At 32.0% G+C, this 19,420-nt stretch overlaps 1 protein-coding gene across 1 annotated transcript; it reads right to left on the bottom strand.

Moving 5' to 3' along the window:
* Window positions 1–1,728: 1,728 nt before the first annotated feature.
* On the bottom strand, window positions 1,729–4,092 carry LOC11423265 (uncharacterized). The gene is made up of 6 exons (XM_003597454.1): window positions 3,958–4,092; window positions 2,945–3,464; window positions 2,585–2,735; window positions 2,392–2,502; window positions 2,118–2,196; window positions 1,729–2,010 (listed from the first exon to the last, which is right to left on the bottom strand). Exons 1-6 carry the CDS (start codon window positions 4,090–4,092, stop codon window positions 1,729–1,731), a joined length of 1,278 nt encoding a protein of 425 aa, XP_003597502.1.
* Window positions 4,093–19,420: the final 15,328 nt, after the last annotated feature.

Genomic DNA, 19,420 nt, shown 5'->3' with positions numbered 1-19,420 from the left:
TGAAGAACATTAGACTCTGAAAGACAGAAGTTTCTGAGGAACCCATAAGCCACGTTAGATTTGTCTTTTTCTGAAGCTGTCTTTATCAGACTCTGATAGTACATTTTGTCTTCTTGTAACCACGTGCAGATACAAACAAAGAACTTCAAGTACAAAAGGAATGAACGGGTAATTCTAATTGCAGTAAAGGAATTTCAAATGTCTAATCAATGATATTATCCATACCATATAATATTCTAACGTCTTTGATGTGAAGCTTCTCAACGAATCTTAATGCGTTGACACTTGTCCAACGTCTCTCAAATCATTGCATATATAAGGAGTTGAAGAATAAAAATAAGACTCTGCTATTTTAAATGTGCCCTTACTATGTCAAATTCAAATGCGCATAGAACACTTTAGAATTTCTTACTAAGTTCATATTTTAGAAATTCTAAGTCATAGAGTCTGTTCTGATTTTAATTGTTTACACCTCTCATTGTATGCCAAGTGTAAGAAAACACGTTTATTTGTAGACTCTTAAAAGTCTCTTTCAGTTGCGATTGAGCATTTGGAAGTCTCTTTCTTGTGTGGTTGAGCATATGAAGTCTCTTGGTTGTGTCCTTGAACATTTGTAATCAGTTGTAATTATAGTAAAAATTCCTTGGAAACGCAAGGGGGATGAACAACTCCCGGATTGTAGGAGGAATCAGCATAATATCTCTCTCTCTATCTCTGTATGTGTGTGTGTGTGTGTGTTTTACGCTGCTATCAAACTCTTAGTTAGACTTTACACTTCAAACTCTGACCAATACTAAAACACTGGAGAAATTTGAAAAAGCCAACATAATTCAATCTCCCTTTTGTATTTTTCTCACCTTCAGTTGATATCGGATCAAGGTCTGTGCTCATCCACTTAACTATGCCACAGTTAAAGTTGACTAAAATTGAATGCACAATTTTTAAAACAATTATTTATATTTTAAATTCCTTAACTTGTGCCCTTGAGACATATCATTACCATTACCATTTTTAAGATGTTCTTAGGATTATAGCAACACTTTTGTCACCTTTACAATTACCATTACCATTAGAAATAAATAAAAAAGTTACAACAAGAATAATGGTAGCATTGTATTCCCTAAAAAAAAAAATTGTAGCATTGTATTGGACAACTTCAGGATGATGGACTAGAACACATGTTTATTCATTTCATGAGTTCTACTTGTGAATTATTTTTTGATGCTTTTAAACATGGAAAATATCTATTGTTAGTTTCATCTTCATTTTGCGGTTGGATACGATCTTTTGATTTATTTATCACTTATCATTCTTGAACGTCTTCATTGTGTTTCCTTATGAATGCAGACACTGTCGTCGTGTGTGCGTAGTCCAATTCAAGCCATGTAGAGAAATTATGAACCACACATTTATTTAATTCTAGGAAAACAAGGAAACTAGAAATTTCCAAGTTAACATGGTAAAACCAAAACTAGAAAGATAAAGCAAGAAACAAAAATATGATCAAGTCCAAACGCAAACACGATTCATATAATGCTAGAGACGATACAATTCTTCCTAGGATATAGGATATTGAGACACTAATTGTCTTCATCCCATTGATTAAAAATATAAAAGAAAATTGCTAACTATTTTTATTCTTATCCTTTTTCAGGTACTAATGGTACTAGAGATATTTGTATCAGCTCATGGATTTACCCTCTTCCTTGAATGCTTATAGAGATACATTTAAGTATTGAATCTGCTAGGTCTCTTGATCAATCTCTTAGGCCTTTGATTTGGTGTATCACTAGAATTTGTACCCACCTTTATTGGACCATTTTTGTCTCTTGTATTAGGTCCCTCTTGATTTGTATCATGGGATCCTATTTGCTTTCGATCTTTTTTGTTTTTCCTGGTGACATTACTTGCACATCCTTCAAATTCATTTTTAGAAATGGTATCTGAAGCCGGTTGATCCTTGATTCCATCCTTACTGATGTGCATCCTTGTTGAACAAACCTTCTCAACCTGCCAATATATCCAATGGCATGTAGTTGGGTGAAATATGGCCTTGAAAAACATTGTATAAAATATCTGCACAACTTGTTATCAATATACAAGCCCTTACTACTTACATGTGATTCTCTCACTTTAACCTTTGAGAATTGTTTCTCTGCCACGTTTAAATCTTGCAAACTATTTGAGAAAGCTTCTCTGCAAAGATATTTTATGCAAATATCAATCATTATTTTATGGAAAAGGTGAAACGAAAACGTAAGATGGAAATGAGAAATAATTTAATCAAACTTATGCAATGTTTACGAGGCTTCTAATTGTGAGGTCAATATTCATTACTGTAAATCAATATGAATTTAGCATCAGAAAATGGGAAATGTGAATTATACCAACCTAGAAATCCATTCTGAGATTATTTCAGAATAAGGAAGCATGTGGAAGTACTTGACAACTGGGGTGGTCTTCCAACTGCTAGAACTTCTTTTGACCAAAGGACCTCGAAAGCTATACAAAGATGAGATATCAAATGTTATAGAGAAACACACAAAAATTTTGTTATAGAAAAGCCATATTGATTGTAACGAACCTTTCAATTAAATCTTTGATAGGAACTTTAGTAAACCCTTCAACGATCGACTGTGAGCACTTCATTATATAAAAGCGAGAAGCTGTCCTCTCTTTGCTCTGGGAATACACATTGTAACTTCCCAAAAGCATCATATCAATACTATTGACACCTATTCACAAGGGAAATATGAAATCGCTATATAAGAATCATATTCGACTTTTATGAGTCAAAAAATGCATGTTAAAAGTCTTTACTATACAGAAAATAACGAAAAACAAAGCATGTCCTGATATGAACCTCAAGATATATAGAAAACATAAAAAAAGTGTACACTATGAGTGCTCTAATGCAATATTTATGTAAAAGAAAGATAATTACTTGCAGCTTCCTTAACAGCAGAATATCCAACTTGCAAGAGTTGATCTTCATTTAATATGACTTTCGAACGCTTCATAATTACTCCTCTTCTTTTGTATGGAGATTTGATCTCACTTGTAACTTCAGCAATTTGATATGAAGTATCAACATCTTTTTCAATCAATGACCATACTCCATCAGTGAAGGAATTAAAACGCAAGAAGCAGTTTTCCTTCTTACTATCAACCAAAAGGACCGCAACTTTTGAAATGGGCCAACCCTCAATATTAGGAACATGTTTCGATGCATCTAAAGATAAACATATATCATGGGAACTCATGATCGCCTTTTCAGTTAATGAAAGTTTCTGTTCCACGTCAACGAGCTCAGCATAATCAGGCTGCAACATGAATTTCATATATGCTGACAGTGGTGGTCTCAGATCCACAATGATCTTGCAAAATTCCCTATATGGCAAAAATGCTAGCTCTTGATTCAGTTTTATGTGGTAGTAGTTGTTCAATAACACGACTGCATGCACCTACACCATAATCATATAATTAAATACTTGTGGATCTTCAACTTTTAAATCAAATAGGAACTTCAATTAGATGTTAATTAATCTTTGGATTGCCATATCTAATAGGAACCTTAAGTAGATGTTAAAATCATGAACTTCAATTAGATATTAAAATCAAATAAGAACTTCAATTTCATGTTAACTAATCTTTCAATTTTAAAATCAAATGAGAACATTTTTTAAAATATTGGCACTAATGACCAATTCATAACCGTCTTTGAGGGGATTTTGAACTCTTTACCTCTTTACCTGGAGGTAACAAGGCTAAGCTCGTACAACTGAGCAATCACCTCAAGTTTAAATCGACTTCCATTAAATGTTAATTAATGAAATTTAAAATAATTTTGTTTAAAAAGGCGTAACAAAAATCATGTCCAAATAGTCACCAAGAAGTATTAGTTAATGTTTGGATTGCCATTAAAATAAAGTTGCAAGGTGAATGAAAAAAACAAACCTGGTTTGCAACTTTTTCATGTTGTGATAGTGGAAGATCATCATTGGTAGAATGATCTTCTTGCAGCAATGGATCTACCAAGTATTCAAGGAAAGCTCTGATTGCATCAGCAGTTGGACATGTTGATGCATCCATGTTTGAATCTAATTTTCAAAAATCCAATAATTGTCTATAGTTTTAGTTGTCACATATAAGAAGAAAAAAATGGTATGAAAGAATTATAAATTGAATACAAGCATCATGGTCTTGGACTATGGTACATGCATGTTCTATAATCCCAAAAAACCAAGCATATTGTTTTTTTTTTTTTTTTTTTGAGTAAAACCAAGCAAAATGTAACAATGAGTTTACGTTTTGATTTAGATTTTTGGAGTTTACCTTTGGGAATTTGGAGTTGGAAAATGTTACAATGAGTCAAAAAATGCCAACTATAGATGAACCAAAAATCAAAATTGTGTGAGGAGAGTAATTTCACTCTTTGTTCTTGTTGGTGATGTGCACTGAAACTGAAACCATCTCCTACCTTGTATTTATAATAAGAGAAATGATATTTGTACAATCACTTTAGTACAACTTTTTGATAACTTTCTCTCTCATATTCACATTATATTTTTATTCTCTCTCTTCCTTTTTCTCTTTCCATTGATTTTGACCAATGAAAAGAGAGAAAAAAGAAGTTGTCACATAAGTTGTTCCAAATGATTGTTTAAATATCACTACTCTTATAATAACTAGTGTGGTAATGCTCTTATGTATTATTTTGCAATTATATTAGACATGTTCTTGCTAACCATTGTCCTCAGCACAATGGTTAAGGAATCTCTAAGTAAAAAATTTATCTTAGAAATATAACATGTTATTTTTTATCATTCAATGATTACACAACTTTTTCATGTAAACTTACTTGTTTTGGATGCTTAACCAATGCCCTTGAGACACTAGTTAGCATTTTCCTATTAGAAAATTTAAATGTTTGCGATAAATATTTTGACTATTTGACGAAAATTTAATGTATTACAATACAAAGACTTCTCATACATTATTGATGATAATTAAAGTTGTCAAAATTGTACTCCCTCCGTTCTAAATTACATGAGCTTAAAGCATTTCACATGTATAAAGAAATGTAATTAATTTTGTATGAGAAATATATATTATAACTTGTTTTATAAAATATTCCTTAATTAATGTTATGGGAAAAATAAATTAAAGAATGAGAAATGCTAGCAACACACACTTTTCAACACACTCTCTTTGATTGATTAAAATTCACATGGGATCCACCAAATTTATATAGGTCCCACATAATTTGGTGGGACCCATGCGAATTTTAACCGATCAAAGAGAGTGTGTCGAAAAATGTGTGTTGTTAGCATTCATCATTAAAGGATTGAAAGAAAAGAAATTTATAAATAGTTAAAGGTGTGTTATTGTAAAAGTAACATTAATGTTTTATTGCTATTGTAAAGCGACTTATAATTTATGAATTTTTTCTCCAAAGCGATTTATAATTTTGGACGGAGGTAGATGTAAGCCCCCTTTGCTTTTTTCACATTTCTTATGAAAAGTTGGTAGTGTAATTAATGTGTCTATTTTGTGTTTTAATGTTAAATTGTCATTTATTTATATGTGTATTAAATTTGACTTTTTATATTTCAAGACAAGTTAATAGTATTAATTAGAAATATGTTTAGAAAAAAATAATAATAAATGTATCTAGTAATTTAAAAAAAAAATTACATTTCAAATAGGTATGTGAAATTGATTTCTAAACTCTATTCGGAGAATAGTCCAAATTTACATCATATTGTATATATATTATTAATACATCAATAATTCTTTTAAAAGTTCAATCTAACAAAGAAGAAAATGAACCAAATGTGGAAAATGAGATGAAAAAAAAAACTTTTGATAGTTTCTTTTGAGAGTTTATCGAGTTCATTTGAATAAATTCAGTTTTATTTCGAGTTTATTAAAATTCAAATTTATTAATTTTCATCCATGTGTAAAAACCAATATCTCATCAAAATGAAACGGAGTGTGGAACGTAAATGATAGGGAATAGGTATCTCAACTTATTTGAATTAAGGGTTAAGGAGTTAGAGGTTCAAAGTTCAAACTCGTGTGATATATGTTAATGTAAAAACTAACTACTAACAATTGGCCATAAGAAAAATAAATTATAATAAATATTATTTTTCTATTAATTTAGTTAATATTTTTATTTATTTGAGATATACATGACAAGGTTTCATGAACTTCCCTTCGCTGTGTGCATCTATAATAAACATTTTATGAACACTTTACCAAATCAGTGATTGGACACTTATAGCATTTTAAATTCCTTTTTTTTTGGTCAAGCATTATAGTTGTTTCTAGATATGATTTTTAAATTACAACACATGTGTGGTATTGTAATAAATGTAATTGGTTTTGGTCAAAAAAAGTTAGTAGCAAAAGTCAAATTATTTATATTTATTTTTCCATTTTTTTGGCTAAGCAGCGAGTAAGGATAGACATTAGAAGGAAACACCAACATCTCAATTAGATTGGCTATTTATTTTTCCATTATAGTACATGATATTTTGTCCAAAAATTTTTAGCAAAAAAGTTAAATTATTGGCTTAATACATGCTTTGGTCCTTTAACTTATTTTTTGTTTTCATTTTGATCCCCTAATTATAATTATAAAGTGTCTCAATTTAGTCCTATAACTCTTCTACCGTTTACAATTGTGGTCTCCTCTGTTATTTTTTAACCTTAAATGTCTAAGGTGAACCAACTTATAAGGATCTACCATAGATTTTATTAAATTTTTTAATTTTAACCGTTTGATCTTTTTTAAAAATGAAGATTGTTGGATCACGGAGGAATCTATTGTAGCTTATAATGAACAACAACCACCTAATTATTTTCTTCATCTTCTTCCCCTATCAATCTTCTTCACCTGCATCTTTATTCATCTTCATCTTAAATAAAAATCCATAAAATTATAAAATTCCATAGCTATTGTCATACCCCAAATTTTGACCACTTTTCTCTATTTTTACACATTTCGTTCGTACTTTTAAAATCGAAAATGTCCGTCGTTTTAGACGAAATTTCGGCAGAGATACCCCAATTTTTGACCTAAGATTATACAATGGGGGTACATAATTGTGTGAACGAAGTAAGCGCTAGAAAAATTTTATTTGCAAATGATAAATTAAATAATTAATTTGGTCATTATTAAAAAGTGCTTTCTTGTCCCCAAGTTTTGCTAAATTATTTTAGATCGCAATCTAGAATATTTTGGAACACAATCTAAAATATTTTGGTAGGTAATCTAATATATTTTAGTGCTTGATCTGAAATATATTTTGATACTCAATAATATATATTTATGTACTAAATAACATATTTATGTACTGAATAATATATTTTTGTACTCAATATGATATATTTTGGTAGGCAATCTAATATATTTTAGTGCTTGATCTGAAATATATTTTGATACTCAATAATATATATTTATGTACTTGAATAATATATTTTTGTACTCAATATGATATATTTTGGTAGACAATTGGCATATTTTTGTACTAGATGAATTACTTGTTTCCAAAGTTTCTCACCTATTAGTTCGGAAGTTTCTCTATAAATAGAGGGCTCACACAATGCATTCAACACACCGAAATACACAATTGATGCTTCCTGTGCTTTTCTTCTCTTCTCCCTCTTTTGACTTGTGTTGACGAGTCTTTCTTCTTTTTCTACTCCTTTCTGTCCCTTTCGGTTTCAAGGTATTTTATTTTATTTTTGTTTTGCTTTATGTTATAAAAAAATACAAAAAAAGAAAAAAAAAAGATTTGGTGGTGATCCAACGTCACTACAAAATTCTCTAACTACAAAATTCTCATACTTTTATTTCATTGCTACGTTAGTTTTATATATCATTCAAAATAACAAAAACATTCAAATAAAAAAAAATTCCAAAAAATATTGTTCTTATCATCTTAGTTTTCTCTAATTCTCAAAAAAATTCATCCTACTCGTTTCTTTTAATTTTTTGCTCATTTCTTCACTTGCTTTCAATTGTGTCTTTATATGATAATTTTAATTGTTACTTGTTATTTTCACATGTCTATTCTTAATTTTTTGCTTATTACTTCTTATGACTCATTCATCACAATTTTCCTTATGCTTACTAACGATTTAATCTTTGTTTTGAATCATAGCATGCAAATTTAATTTTCTCATCATTTTATTTTGTCATTGACTTAGTGTGTATAAATAGAAAATTGATGTAAGTTTTATTTCTTGCATTTTATTTCGGCATAAAGGCCTTAGGGTTGTATTTAGGAATTGATGTAATAATGTAGGTAACACAAGCACCGACACATGCACCGACACTTCACATTTATTTCTTGTACGTCGTTACGTTAGCTTACCGTTAGTTTAAAAAAAAACTTTTTTATCAAAAAACCTAAACATGTCAAATTCAAAAATCATTTTCTTAACAACATTTTCTCTTTATTTTCTTAATCAAATTCTCAATCAATCTTAATTCAACTTCAACCATTTTTAAACTCTAAAATCAATCAACCTCACTTGTTTCCTTTATCTCACCTGGAGGCCTCTTTCTCTTCTTAAAACTCATTTTCAAAAATCTTAAAATCAACCTAACCCACCAAAAAGAAACTTTTTAGGTGAACTACATTGGTTTTGATCCCTTTTCTTTAAGGGTATGTATGCATAGGATTTTTATCCTTCCAAATCAAATAAAAATAACCAAAAACATACTTCTTCTCCCTCCATTCTTTCACTTAGACTTTTAGGTAATAATTTTCAAATAAGCAAATCAATTTAGCACAAGATAAATTAGGTAAGAGGTTCCTATGGAATACCGTAGACGCTTAGGGTGCTAGCACCTTCCCTTCGCATAACCAACCCCCGAATCCAAAGTCTCGATAAGGGTTTTTACTCATTTTTTTCCCTTCCCACGAATAAAAATCGAGAATTCAAAGATTGAAGATTCAAATCAATTAATGGTTTGATATCCGAAAATCAGGAGCGCAGCTATTTTCCAGAAACCCCAACACACATCAAATTTAAAAAAAGATTGCAAAAACAAAATCAAAACATTCAATTTGCAGAACAAAAAAAGCCATATGTGAATTTCTTGAATTTAAAAATAAAAAGGAAAGAGAAAAACGAACAGGCATGCAAGGATGATTCCCAGCAACCGAAATTTCTTCTCCTTCTCATCTTTCTCATTCATCTTTGTTAAACCCAAAGGAAATCATTTTCTAAAATCATTCATAACAAAATAGATCATCCACATTCCACTCAACAACCCTTTCATCAAACAGACATACAAATCAAAGACTCTCAAGCTCATGTAAGGAATTGCAGCGGTGGATTTTTTTTTTCTAAAAATGAAAAGCGATCTCCTTCATCTTCGAACTCGGATCGGATTGATGATCTGGGTTTTTTTTCTTCTTAATGAATTGTAGATCTGAATTTAAAATGGGTATGAATTTGTGGATGGATTAAAATGGGTATGTGTTGAATTTTGAGTTGCAGGAACTATGGATAAAGAACACACAAATATGTTCCTATTTTGAAAGAAAAAAGAATGAAGAGGACGAAAGGAACAGATAGGAGAGAAGAGAATTTTTTTATATTTTTTTATTTCTATTTTAATTTTTATTTTTAGGTAATTTAATAGAAATAATCATATGTTGTGAGTTCGTTGTATATATGTGCGCTTTCTAAATCCAACCCTTGATCATCCATCTTAAGTGATACGTGGATAATGGGTTACGATTTTTGAAAAAAACTAACGAAAAGGACCAAAATAGTAAACGGTAAAAGAGTTATGGGATCAAATTGAAACACTTTATAATTAGGGGATCAAAATGAAAACCAAAAACAAGTTAAGGGACCAAAGCATGTATTAAGCCTAAGTTATTTCTATTCCAATTTTCAATTTTTTTTACCATATTATAAGTACGAAGTTTCGACTGCCGCTTACAAATAATTATTTTTTGTCGATACGCAAGAGTCGGTGATCAAATCCTCTCAACACTTGTTTAAGGAACCCAAATTTATTTATCACTTCATTGTTGGTGTATTCAACTTTCCATTATAAATAACAAATCACACCTTCCTTTCTAGAAACCAAAAATAAACCATTGAATTTGATCATCTTTCTTAAATAAACAAGTGGATTGGCTTTGATGGTGTGTGGCTGGTTGTGGTCATGTTTAGGGCTCTCAGCACCTGTTCCTAACGTGCAGAACCTTCAACTCTCTTTGGCCGTTGGTGTGGGCGTGGATTGGCTTTGATGTGGCGGACATTTAAGTTATTTCAGATCATTTCACTCAATTTATTTACTACATAGTTGGTCGCGGCGTTCTTTCCTACAACTTATATGGCTTATGTGTGTTTGGGTTGTGTGAAATGTTTGGGTTGTGTGAAATGAACGTAATAGCATGTTATTTAAGAATAAGAAAGTTCTACTAGATAAAATAAAGTCATACTCTCTACGATGGATGAAGACTAAAAAGGCTAATTTTGTTTTTGGTACTCATATGTTGTGGTCGAGTCCCCTTATATGTTTGTGTATCGGCTAACTTGTTCGTGATTTCTCTCTTCGGTATGTCTAAGGAGACTGTTTTATTAATGTTAATATAATCCATTTTTGTTTGTTCAAGAAAAAAAATCTAAGTAAACAAGTTTGTGCTCCTCGATTTTCGGATATCAAACCATCGATTGATTTGAATCGTCAATCTTTGAACTCTCGATCTTTATTCTTGGGAAGGGAAAAAATGAGTAAAAACCCTTTTCGAGACTTTGGATTCGGGGGTTGGTTTCGAATAGGGAAGGTGTTAAGCACCCTAAACGACTTCGGTATTCCGAAGGAACCGCTTACCTAGATTATCTTGTGCTAAATTCATTTGCTTACTTGAAAAATTATTACCTAAAATCTAAGTGAAAGAATGGAGGGAGAAGAAGTATGTTTTTGGTTATTTTTATTTGATTTGGAAGGACAAGTCCTCTGCCTACGTACCCCTTTTTTTGAGAAAGGGATCAAAACCGACGTAGTTCCACTAAAAAATTTCTTTGGTGGGTTAGGTTGGTTTTAAGATTTTTGAAAATGGTTTTAAGAAGAGAAAGAGGCCTCAAGGCATGAGATAAAAGAAATGAGTGAGGTTAATTGAAAGTTTGATTAAGAAATAAAAGAAAAAAAAAATTATTAAGAAAATGATTTTGAAGTTTTGCATATTTGATTTTTTTTGAGAAAAATGATTTTTCTAAACTAACGGTGAAAACTAACGTAACGTCGTAAAAGCGAACGGAAAGCGGTAAATAAATCGTGATGGTGTCGGTGCGTGTGTCGGTGCTTGTGTTACCTACATTATTACATCAATTCCTAAATACAACCCTAAGGCCTTTATGCCAAAATAAAATGCAAGAAATAAAATTACATCAATTCCTTATTTATACACACTAAGTCAATGACGAAATAAAATGATGAGAAAATTAAATGTACATGTTATGATTCAAGACAAAAATTAAATCGTTAGTAACATAAGAAATATCATGGTGAATGAGACATAAGAAATAAAAAGCAAGGAATAAAGACAAGCAACAATTAAAATCATCATATAAGAAATAAATAAAAAAATTTTAAAAGAAAACAAATAGGAGGGATTCTTAAAATTAGAGAAAATTAAGATGATAAGAACAATATTTTTGGAATTTTTAAAAGCATTAAAATGTAAAAAAAAAGTGTAAAAAGTCTTTAAAAATGATAAAGAACAATTAAAAAAAAAGAAAATACAAAATTGGCTCAGCAGGATTTAATCTGGACCGTTGGATGAATCCAGAGGTCCAGATCTGAATCCCAAGATCTCATCACAGCCATTGGATCCAACGATCCAAGGGTCACAAAAACAACATAGAAACAAAGGGATTATACTGAAAACACAGTGACCGTCAGATCAACGATCTGACGGTCCAAACAGAAACTACACTACATTCACGCAGAATAACACACACATGATCCAAGATCAAGATACACAGGAGCCCTCAGATCAAGGAATGATCCAGATCCAAGGGCTGTAACGCGATGGAGCACTGAATTGCAGTATGCGCATGTGCACAAGACCAAACCAAAAAAAGAAAGCACTATAAAAGGGTTTTAACAAAAAAAACACAACACAAATCACACAATTCCTCTTTCTAAAAAAAACCTAGAGAGAGAAGCTCCCCCTTCTCTCTACAAAGCTCGCCGGAGAAGAAGGTGGGGGAGGGGCGGCCGGAGCTGCTCCGGCGTGGTGGTCGGCCGGAGCGCCGCCGCGCCGGAGTTTTTTTTTGCTTTTTTTTTGAAAATTTTTGCACCAAAACAATCCTCTTCCCTTCCTCTACTCAAATCTAAACTCATAATTTCGAAAACATGCACCAAAAATCCTAGATCTACAATCTTAGCTTCAAACAAAACTTCATACAAAATAACCAAAAACACTAGCAACACTACACAAGAGGTGGAAAGGATCAAAAGTTACCTCTAATGGAGAGCTTCACGTTTTTCTCCCCTTGCTCCGGTTCGGCCTCCTCTTCTTCCTTTCCGGTGCGGTTCGCGCGCTCTTTTCTCCGGTCCGGTCCGGTTTTGATTGCTTCGGTTCGGTTTTGGCTTGTTTATGCTTGTTTGTGATTTGTGTGGTTATATGAATGGATTTGAGGTTTTGTCAAAGTTTTGGTGTTGCTGGATTTCTCCTATGAACCCATGAATGTTCTTCTTAAGCTCATGCTATTTTTTTTGTAATTTTTGTGCTTGATTTGAAAAAGGGTTGGAAAAGTAGAAAATTAGGGTTTGTGAATTGATGCTGATTTTTTCTGACATGAACAGTGATTTTCGGACCCATTTCTCAATGATTGACAGTGTATTTATAGAGACAAACTAGGGTTGGCTCAGGCACAGAACTAATACCAAAAATGCCCCTGCTGAAAACTTGGAGACAAAGTTTAACAAATAAAAGATAATAATAATAATAATAATAAAATAAAAGAAAGGAGGAAAGAAAAGAGGGAAGGGTCACGTGAGTGACTCCCCTTTCTTTGTTGTTTTTTTTCTTTTTTTTTTTTTTCAAAGAAAAATAAAAAAAATGACATAATAATAAACAAAACAAAAAAATGAAAAGTAAAAATGACAAATAAATGAGTTTTAAATGGTAAAAGAAAACGAGTAAAAAAATTTTAAACGGGCCAAATTTGGGGTATGACAAAGTTCATAAGAAGTCAAAAACAATTCATCACCATCACCATCTATCTAAAAAGGAGATCTGAAGACTGAATTTCATCATCATAACTATCTTGTTTTTTTATTTCCGTAGATTGATTCTTGTTCTTCTTCTATTTAGATCTAGAATTTTATGTATCTATTGATGAATGTTTTTATCTTCCATCGTTTATTGAAGATGAATTTTTTTGGATTCAATGGGTCTTTTGACACACAGGAGCAACTAAAGGAAAAATAGATCTTGGTTTTGGGGTAGAAACAAACAAGAGAGTACATGTAGCAAAGAAGAGTGTGTGAGAGAGAGCACCGCGAGAGAGAAGAAATTGTTGAGGATTGGCCTTTTAGGATGAAGATTTTGAGTCTCTCTTAAAATTACTGTTTAATTAGAAATAAAATAATTAAATCTGAAAGAGAAAAAATCTTGGTTTATTTGATGAATATATGGATTTTTTGTTGAATATTAACATGACTGTTATGAATTTCTAAATTTTTGGGATTTTTTTATGTAAAAAAGGGTAATTGTGTAAACGTTTTAGAACATAAAGGATTAAAACGTGAAAATTAAAGATAAATGACTGGATTATTACTTGAAATTAAGTTTAAAGACCGTTAGTGTAATTTTATTTGTGTAATAATTAAAATTAGTTCATTCAAATCAAAGTTTTGAAACTCGAGAGTTTACCTCAACTCGCTTTGCCTAGGTAAACTCGACTCGAGAACTCGTACGAGTTGACCTAAAATTAAAATTATGTAAAATTTATTATATGCATGACATATATAAGCTAATATAATATTGTAAATAGGTCAATAGTGCAAAATATGACTTAATTAGAAATACAAATTATACTAAACTACCATAATAAAACCTTATGCTCAACTTATCATCAAAATACAAAAAATAACGCACAAAATCATAAGTTTCATAAGTCTCTAAGTTTAGGTCATCCATAAAACCATCCAAAAAAGCAATGTTTCATTTCAGGAACGTGTTACTGTAAATATAACTATTCAGTAAACGTTTCAGTCTTTGGGCTTGTAGAAAAGGAATCGGGTTTTAAAAAAAATGGGCCCAAAAAAATGGCCAATTTTTTTGAATACTGCTCTTCACCCTGCACATTTTGCTCGCGCCCTGCAGCCGTGCCAAAAATACCCTTGCGCAAGTGTTAATCATTGCGCCACTTAACTAACGCTGCGTGAATTAACTAGCGCGGCGTTAGTTAACTTGTGCTACGTGTTGTCTTAAACAAGGCAAAACACCTCATTTCCTCATTTCTCATCTAAAATCTAAAAAAATCTCAAAAATCTCTCTCAAATCACCCAAATCCAAAATTCCTTTAAGTTCAAATCAAACAACACTCCAATAACAATTAAGTTTTCATGATCAAACACCATTAACCTTTTATGTTTATATGTTGTATTTTTCTCATAAATTAGAAATTTTTTAGATTTAGAGCTTGTTTAAATTTTGGTGTTTTTGGCAAGAAATCATACATTGTTTTCATGTAAATGACTTGTGTTGCTTAAATGTTTAGATGTTTGCATGTTTATGTTGTAGTTTTGAGTTTTAGAGAAAAAATTTAGACTAGGGTTTGTTTAAATTTTGATTTTTTTTGCAAGATATGATACAATGTTACATGCAAATGACTTATCTTGCTTAATTGTGTTTGGATGTTTGCATGTTAATGTTGTAGTTATGAGTTTTTGGATTTATGTATAATTTTCACTCCAAAGTGTTTGATGAATTGTTTGAATGAATTTTTCATTGATTGTTTTTAATTTCTTATTGTGTAGATTTGAAGCAATGGTCGGGTGGATCGACGTTCCTGCACAATTCAACGGCAGAGAACCGCAGAGGTTGAAGGTTCGGTGCCTTAGTGTAACGTTAAGAGGTCTAAAGGATAAACTCACTGAATTCAACCAAGGAGTCAACCCCAGAGACACAAGGAGGGTGAAACACATTCGGTATAAACGTCCAACGCTCGACGAGGGGAGGGTATCATTCACTTGGGTGGAATTAAAGAACAACGAAAACGTGACGAGCATGTTTTGGGAGCACAACATGTTTCAGTTGATCGATATGCGGGTGACGTTGCTGAGATCAACTGAAGATATCACCAAAAGTTTGATTCTGCCATAAGATCGTCATTAGTTAGGGTAAGGTGCATTCCAACTACAACAATTGTCTTACCTCTGAAATGAGGTAATTCAAACTTGTCAAACGGCCAGGACTCAAGCATTTCGCTCGGCATTCATGTTTTTTCTTTGAAAAGATTAAATTCTTGTTAGGCTGGTTTAGATGAAGGTATTAAGTGACAAGGAATGAACCTCATTTCGTTGGAACTTGAATACCATCATCTAAAGCAAACCCAACAAAAGATCGTCAGTAGGTACAGAATGAATGCACCTTCCAACAACATTAATTGTCTTCCCCTTGAATGGAGCAAATTCAAACTTGCTAGGATTCCATTTTCGATGAGCATTTTAAATGATGGTAAATCTGGTTTTTTTTATACCCCAAGACAAATATTTTTACCCACGATAAAAAGTTTATGGAGTAAAAAAAAACAGATTTAAACTTATCTCAAGGGTTGATCATTTTATCTACTCCAAAATGTATTTTTTTTTTCTGCCCTAATCCCCCATTTTTTTAACTAAATCTTAATTTCACCTAAACAACTAACATTATTAATGTCTAAATTTGCAATTAATAACCATGTTATTAATTCTACAACAATTCGTGCATATTTGTAAATGAAGAGTCATGTGCATGGGGAAGTATGACATTAATTAAAAGAGATATGCCCGCTCTATGAGTTTTAGAGTTACTAAACTTAGTAGAATAAGTGAAGGTGATGGGAAATAATATTTTGCAGTAGCCTGTAGTCATAGAACAAACTATGTGAGCAGATCAAATAATCTATTGAAGCCAAATCCGATAACATCAAATAATCTATTGAAGTCAAATCCGATAACAAAAACTCAGTGTAAGGCTAGATTGAATACATGTATAATGTATTTGGTTAGATGAAACAATTGCAATTACCGTTTAAGAGCCGTTCTCAAGCTTAATCATAATCTAACCCTACGAGAAAGAAGACTTATTTGAGTAAGAATTTGTGTAAGACTCATTTGGGTTCTTGTAATGTCTTGTACATGATCTAAGCCCTACCAAAGTATTCTATTTTAGAAGTAGTAAGAATTTGATGTCTCCTTCAAAAAGGAGATTAGAACTCAATATTCAACTTGGAATAAATCTAAACATAAATTTTCAATCTTTGGCTGTTGAAGAAAATGGATATGAGAATCTGACACTTGCGGAAAATGATTGTAGAAACTATTTTGTTAGAATTCAAAAATAAAATAGCCAATTATATCATGTAATAGACATTGTAAAGGATGTCCTCCTTCAAAAAAGAAGTCTTATAAAATTTATCAAATTATGAAAAAAAAACTTACAAGAAATAGAACCCAAAATCTTATAAAATTTTAAGATTTGTGTACACCTAGAGTAATAATTTTTAATGTTTGATGGCAGAACCTGTGTGCATCTACAATACAAGAGAGTGTTCAAGTAATTGGTGCAATTGGCGCGCAATAGAGCATTATATTCAAGTAAGTGAAATAAATTGTTTTCCTTCTCAACTTTTGTTGTAAATGATCAATGAGATATTGCATGCTAACATGTTTGGTACATATATGTTTTAGTGCGAACAAAGTAGTTTTGGTAGGATGAAGAAGGTGGTGTAAACAATTTAGATTCCTTCAATCCAAACTCTGATTGTTCCAACAAATTAGAAATGATTTTTTAGGGTTTGGGTGGGCCACGGCCCATCCAAGCCAATGAATGGCTCCGCCACTGTGCACTGCCATCATGTGTGCAAATATTTACACCTAACAAAAGAAATGTTAATAACACAAATATTAAGAAATTGGACCTTTTGATAATGGAATTTGATGAAATTGATCGTGATCAAAATTGAATCCTTTTTCGCCCAGAAATTGTTGTTTTTGTATGAGACACATCTCCTGCTGTGAGTTTTGCTCTCTTCCAAATATGTTTAATGACACTAACAGAGACCGAATACATTGACACAATCAATTTTCTAGTCCCTTTTTTCAGTCATCCTTCATAGTTGTGCTGCAAAAGAAGATAAGCGACGGCCTTACGCTCTTCATTGCTTAAAAATTTGCGTCCATTATTTGTTCCTTCATATTCAAATGCATATTGTATAATTACTCCTAACAAATGATAACACAAATTTGAATCAAATTGAATAAAGAAGAAATACATTACCATCAGAATTAAGTACTCCTTCAAGTTCACTCTCATCAACTGGTTGAACATTTTCTTCAAAGTCAAACTCTATATCTGAAATGTTGGTGTCATCAACTTCTTGTGGTTGGTCTTCGTCAAACATAACAATCTCTATTTCCTCTTCACTTTCTTCCACATATTGGGTATAATGTTCCTGAATTGTTTGTGGTATCAACCTCTGTTTCATGACTTTGAGTTTCATGGTGTAATTCAAAGTTAGAATCATCTCTTGATAGTGAAGTGTCTTCAACATTAGCAGCCAAGTTGTGGTATGGCAACTGATTTATGTTATAATCGTGATCACTAGTATTAAAAGGGATGTTTAAATCTATGTTAAGAGGGGGTTCCATGGCTTCCTATAATTTTTCATGAAGAATATGTTTAGTTCTCTATATGTATATATACTCTTGTTTCATGCTCCTTGTTTTTCAAAATATGACGCCAGAAATTTGCAAAACAATTCCTAAAAATTTTAAGTTTGGAGCCTTCAAAATTTAAATTTTTGGAAAAAAAGGAAAGTGAAGGTTCATTCATGTTCCAATTTTTTTGTGCCATGACTTTTTCAAATAGTCTACATTCAATCCAAGAGGTTCATTCACGTTCCTTTTCTGTTTATGGGTACAATGATAAATTAATTTGGTGCATTATTCAAGTAGTAATGGGTAATTGCTGCATGAGGCGTAAAATAAGCATCGGTTTTAAAAAACAGAACATTACAACAAAAACGGCCGTTACAAAACGGTGAGAAAGAAATTCACAGTGAAAACGCCGTTACAACCGTTACGGAACGCCGTTAAGGCCGCAAAACACCGTTACAACCTCAAAAAAACAGAAGTTTAAAATTGCTTGTAGTTGTTTCATCTTTCAATATTTCAGATCCGGCTCAAAGCAATTTAAAATTGACTCTCAAGTCTCATTCTCTTCAGTTGGGTAGAAAAAGTTATATGGGAATCTAGAGAAAGAAAAAAGAATTAGGGGCTTTGATTGTGTTGTGACGGGAAAGAAAAACAGAGAACAAATGAATAATGATAGATAGATTTAAGAGAGTGAGTGTACTGCATTTTTTTTTTTGCTGTTTGTTTGTTCGTGACTCTGTTGTTTATATTTTGATGTGTGTGTTCTGTATTGTTGTATACTTGGATGTGTTTGGTGTAGGAAAAATTTGATTGTATGTGCTGCTGCGTGCATTTTGATAATATAGGACGAGGTGTTTTATTTTTGAATGTAGCTTATTTTTGTTATTATATATTTACTTTAAACATATTATAACAATAGGAAAAAGGAATAATTTAAGTTATTATACATTGTTTGATAATATAAATAATTTTAATAAGATTTGTGCAATGTTGTGGTTAATTCACACCGCGAAGACCGTTATTTGTATCGCAACATCCGTTACAACCGAAATCACGAAAACCTTAACGCGACCGCAACCATGACCGCGACTGTTATTTAAAAGCTTGTCGGTTAACATATGAAAAAGGAAAGGATGGCGGTGGGTAACTTTTAGAGAGAGAAGTTCTAACTTCTCTCTTCTCCGTCTTCCACCTACAAACAACAACCGCCTTCCTACATCACCGTCCTCTCCTCCCCTTCACATCCAAACAACAACCGCATAGATGTAGATGCTTGTTGTGGTGGTGCGATGCCTTTCATGGCAGCATCACCGTTCTCCCCTTTTTTCCTCCGACGACCCTCCTTCCGACGTTTCTCTCCTCTTCCGTCGTCGTTCGTCGATTTGCAGGTTTGAGTTGTGTTGGTTTTTGTGTTGTCTGATTCTGGCTAGTGGCTGTTTGTTGTTCCTTTGGTTCTTTGGATATGGTTCAGATCTGAAGGCTACAGAGATCAGATTGCTTCCTTCA

Source organism: Medicago truncatula, chromosome 2 (genome assembly GCF_003473485.1).
Source record: "Medicago truncatula cultivar Jemalong A17 chromosome 2, MtrunA17r5.0-ANR, whole genome shotgun sequence".
Lineage (NCBI taxonomy): Eukaryota > Viridiplantae > Streptophyta > Magnoliopsida > Fabales > Fabaceae > Medicago > Medicago truncatula.
The sequence above is the reverse complement of the archived record's forward strand: the minus strand, read 5'-3'. Positions and strand labels throughout refer to the sequence as shown.

Excerpts from the sequence above, each read along its gene's own strand:
- LOC11423265 (XM_003597454.1), bottom strand. The coding sequence starts at position 4,092 with ATGGATGCATCAACATGTCCAACTGCTGATGCAATCAGAGCTTTCCTT. Across the intron at positions 2,503-2,584 it reads ATCAAAGATTTAATTGAAAG|CTTTCGAGGTCCTTTGGTCA; the intron begins GTTCGTTACAAT and ends ATCTTTGTATAG. Across the intron at positions 2,011-2,117 it reads TTAAAGTGAGAGAATCACAT|GTTGAGAAGGTTTGTTCAAC; the intron begins GTAAGTAGTAAG and ends ATATATTGGCAG.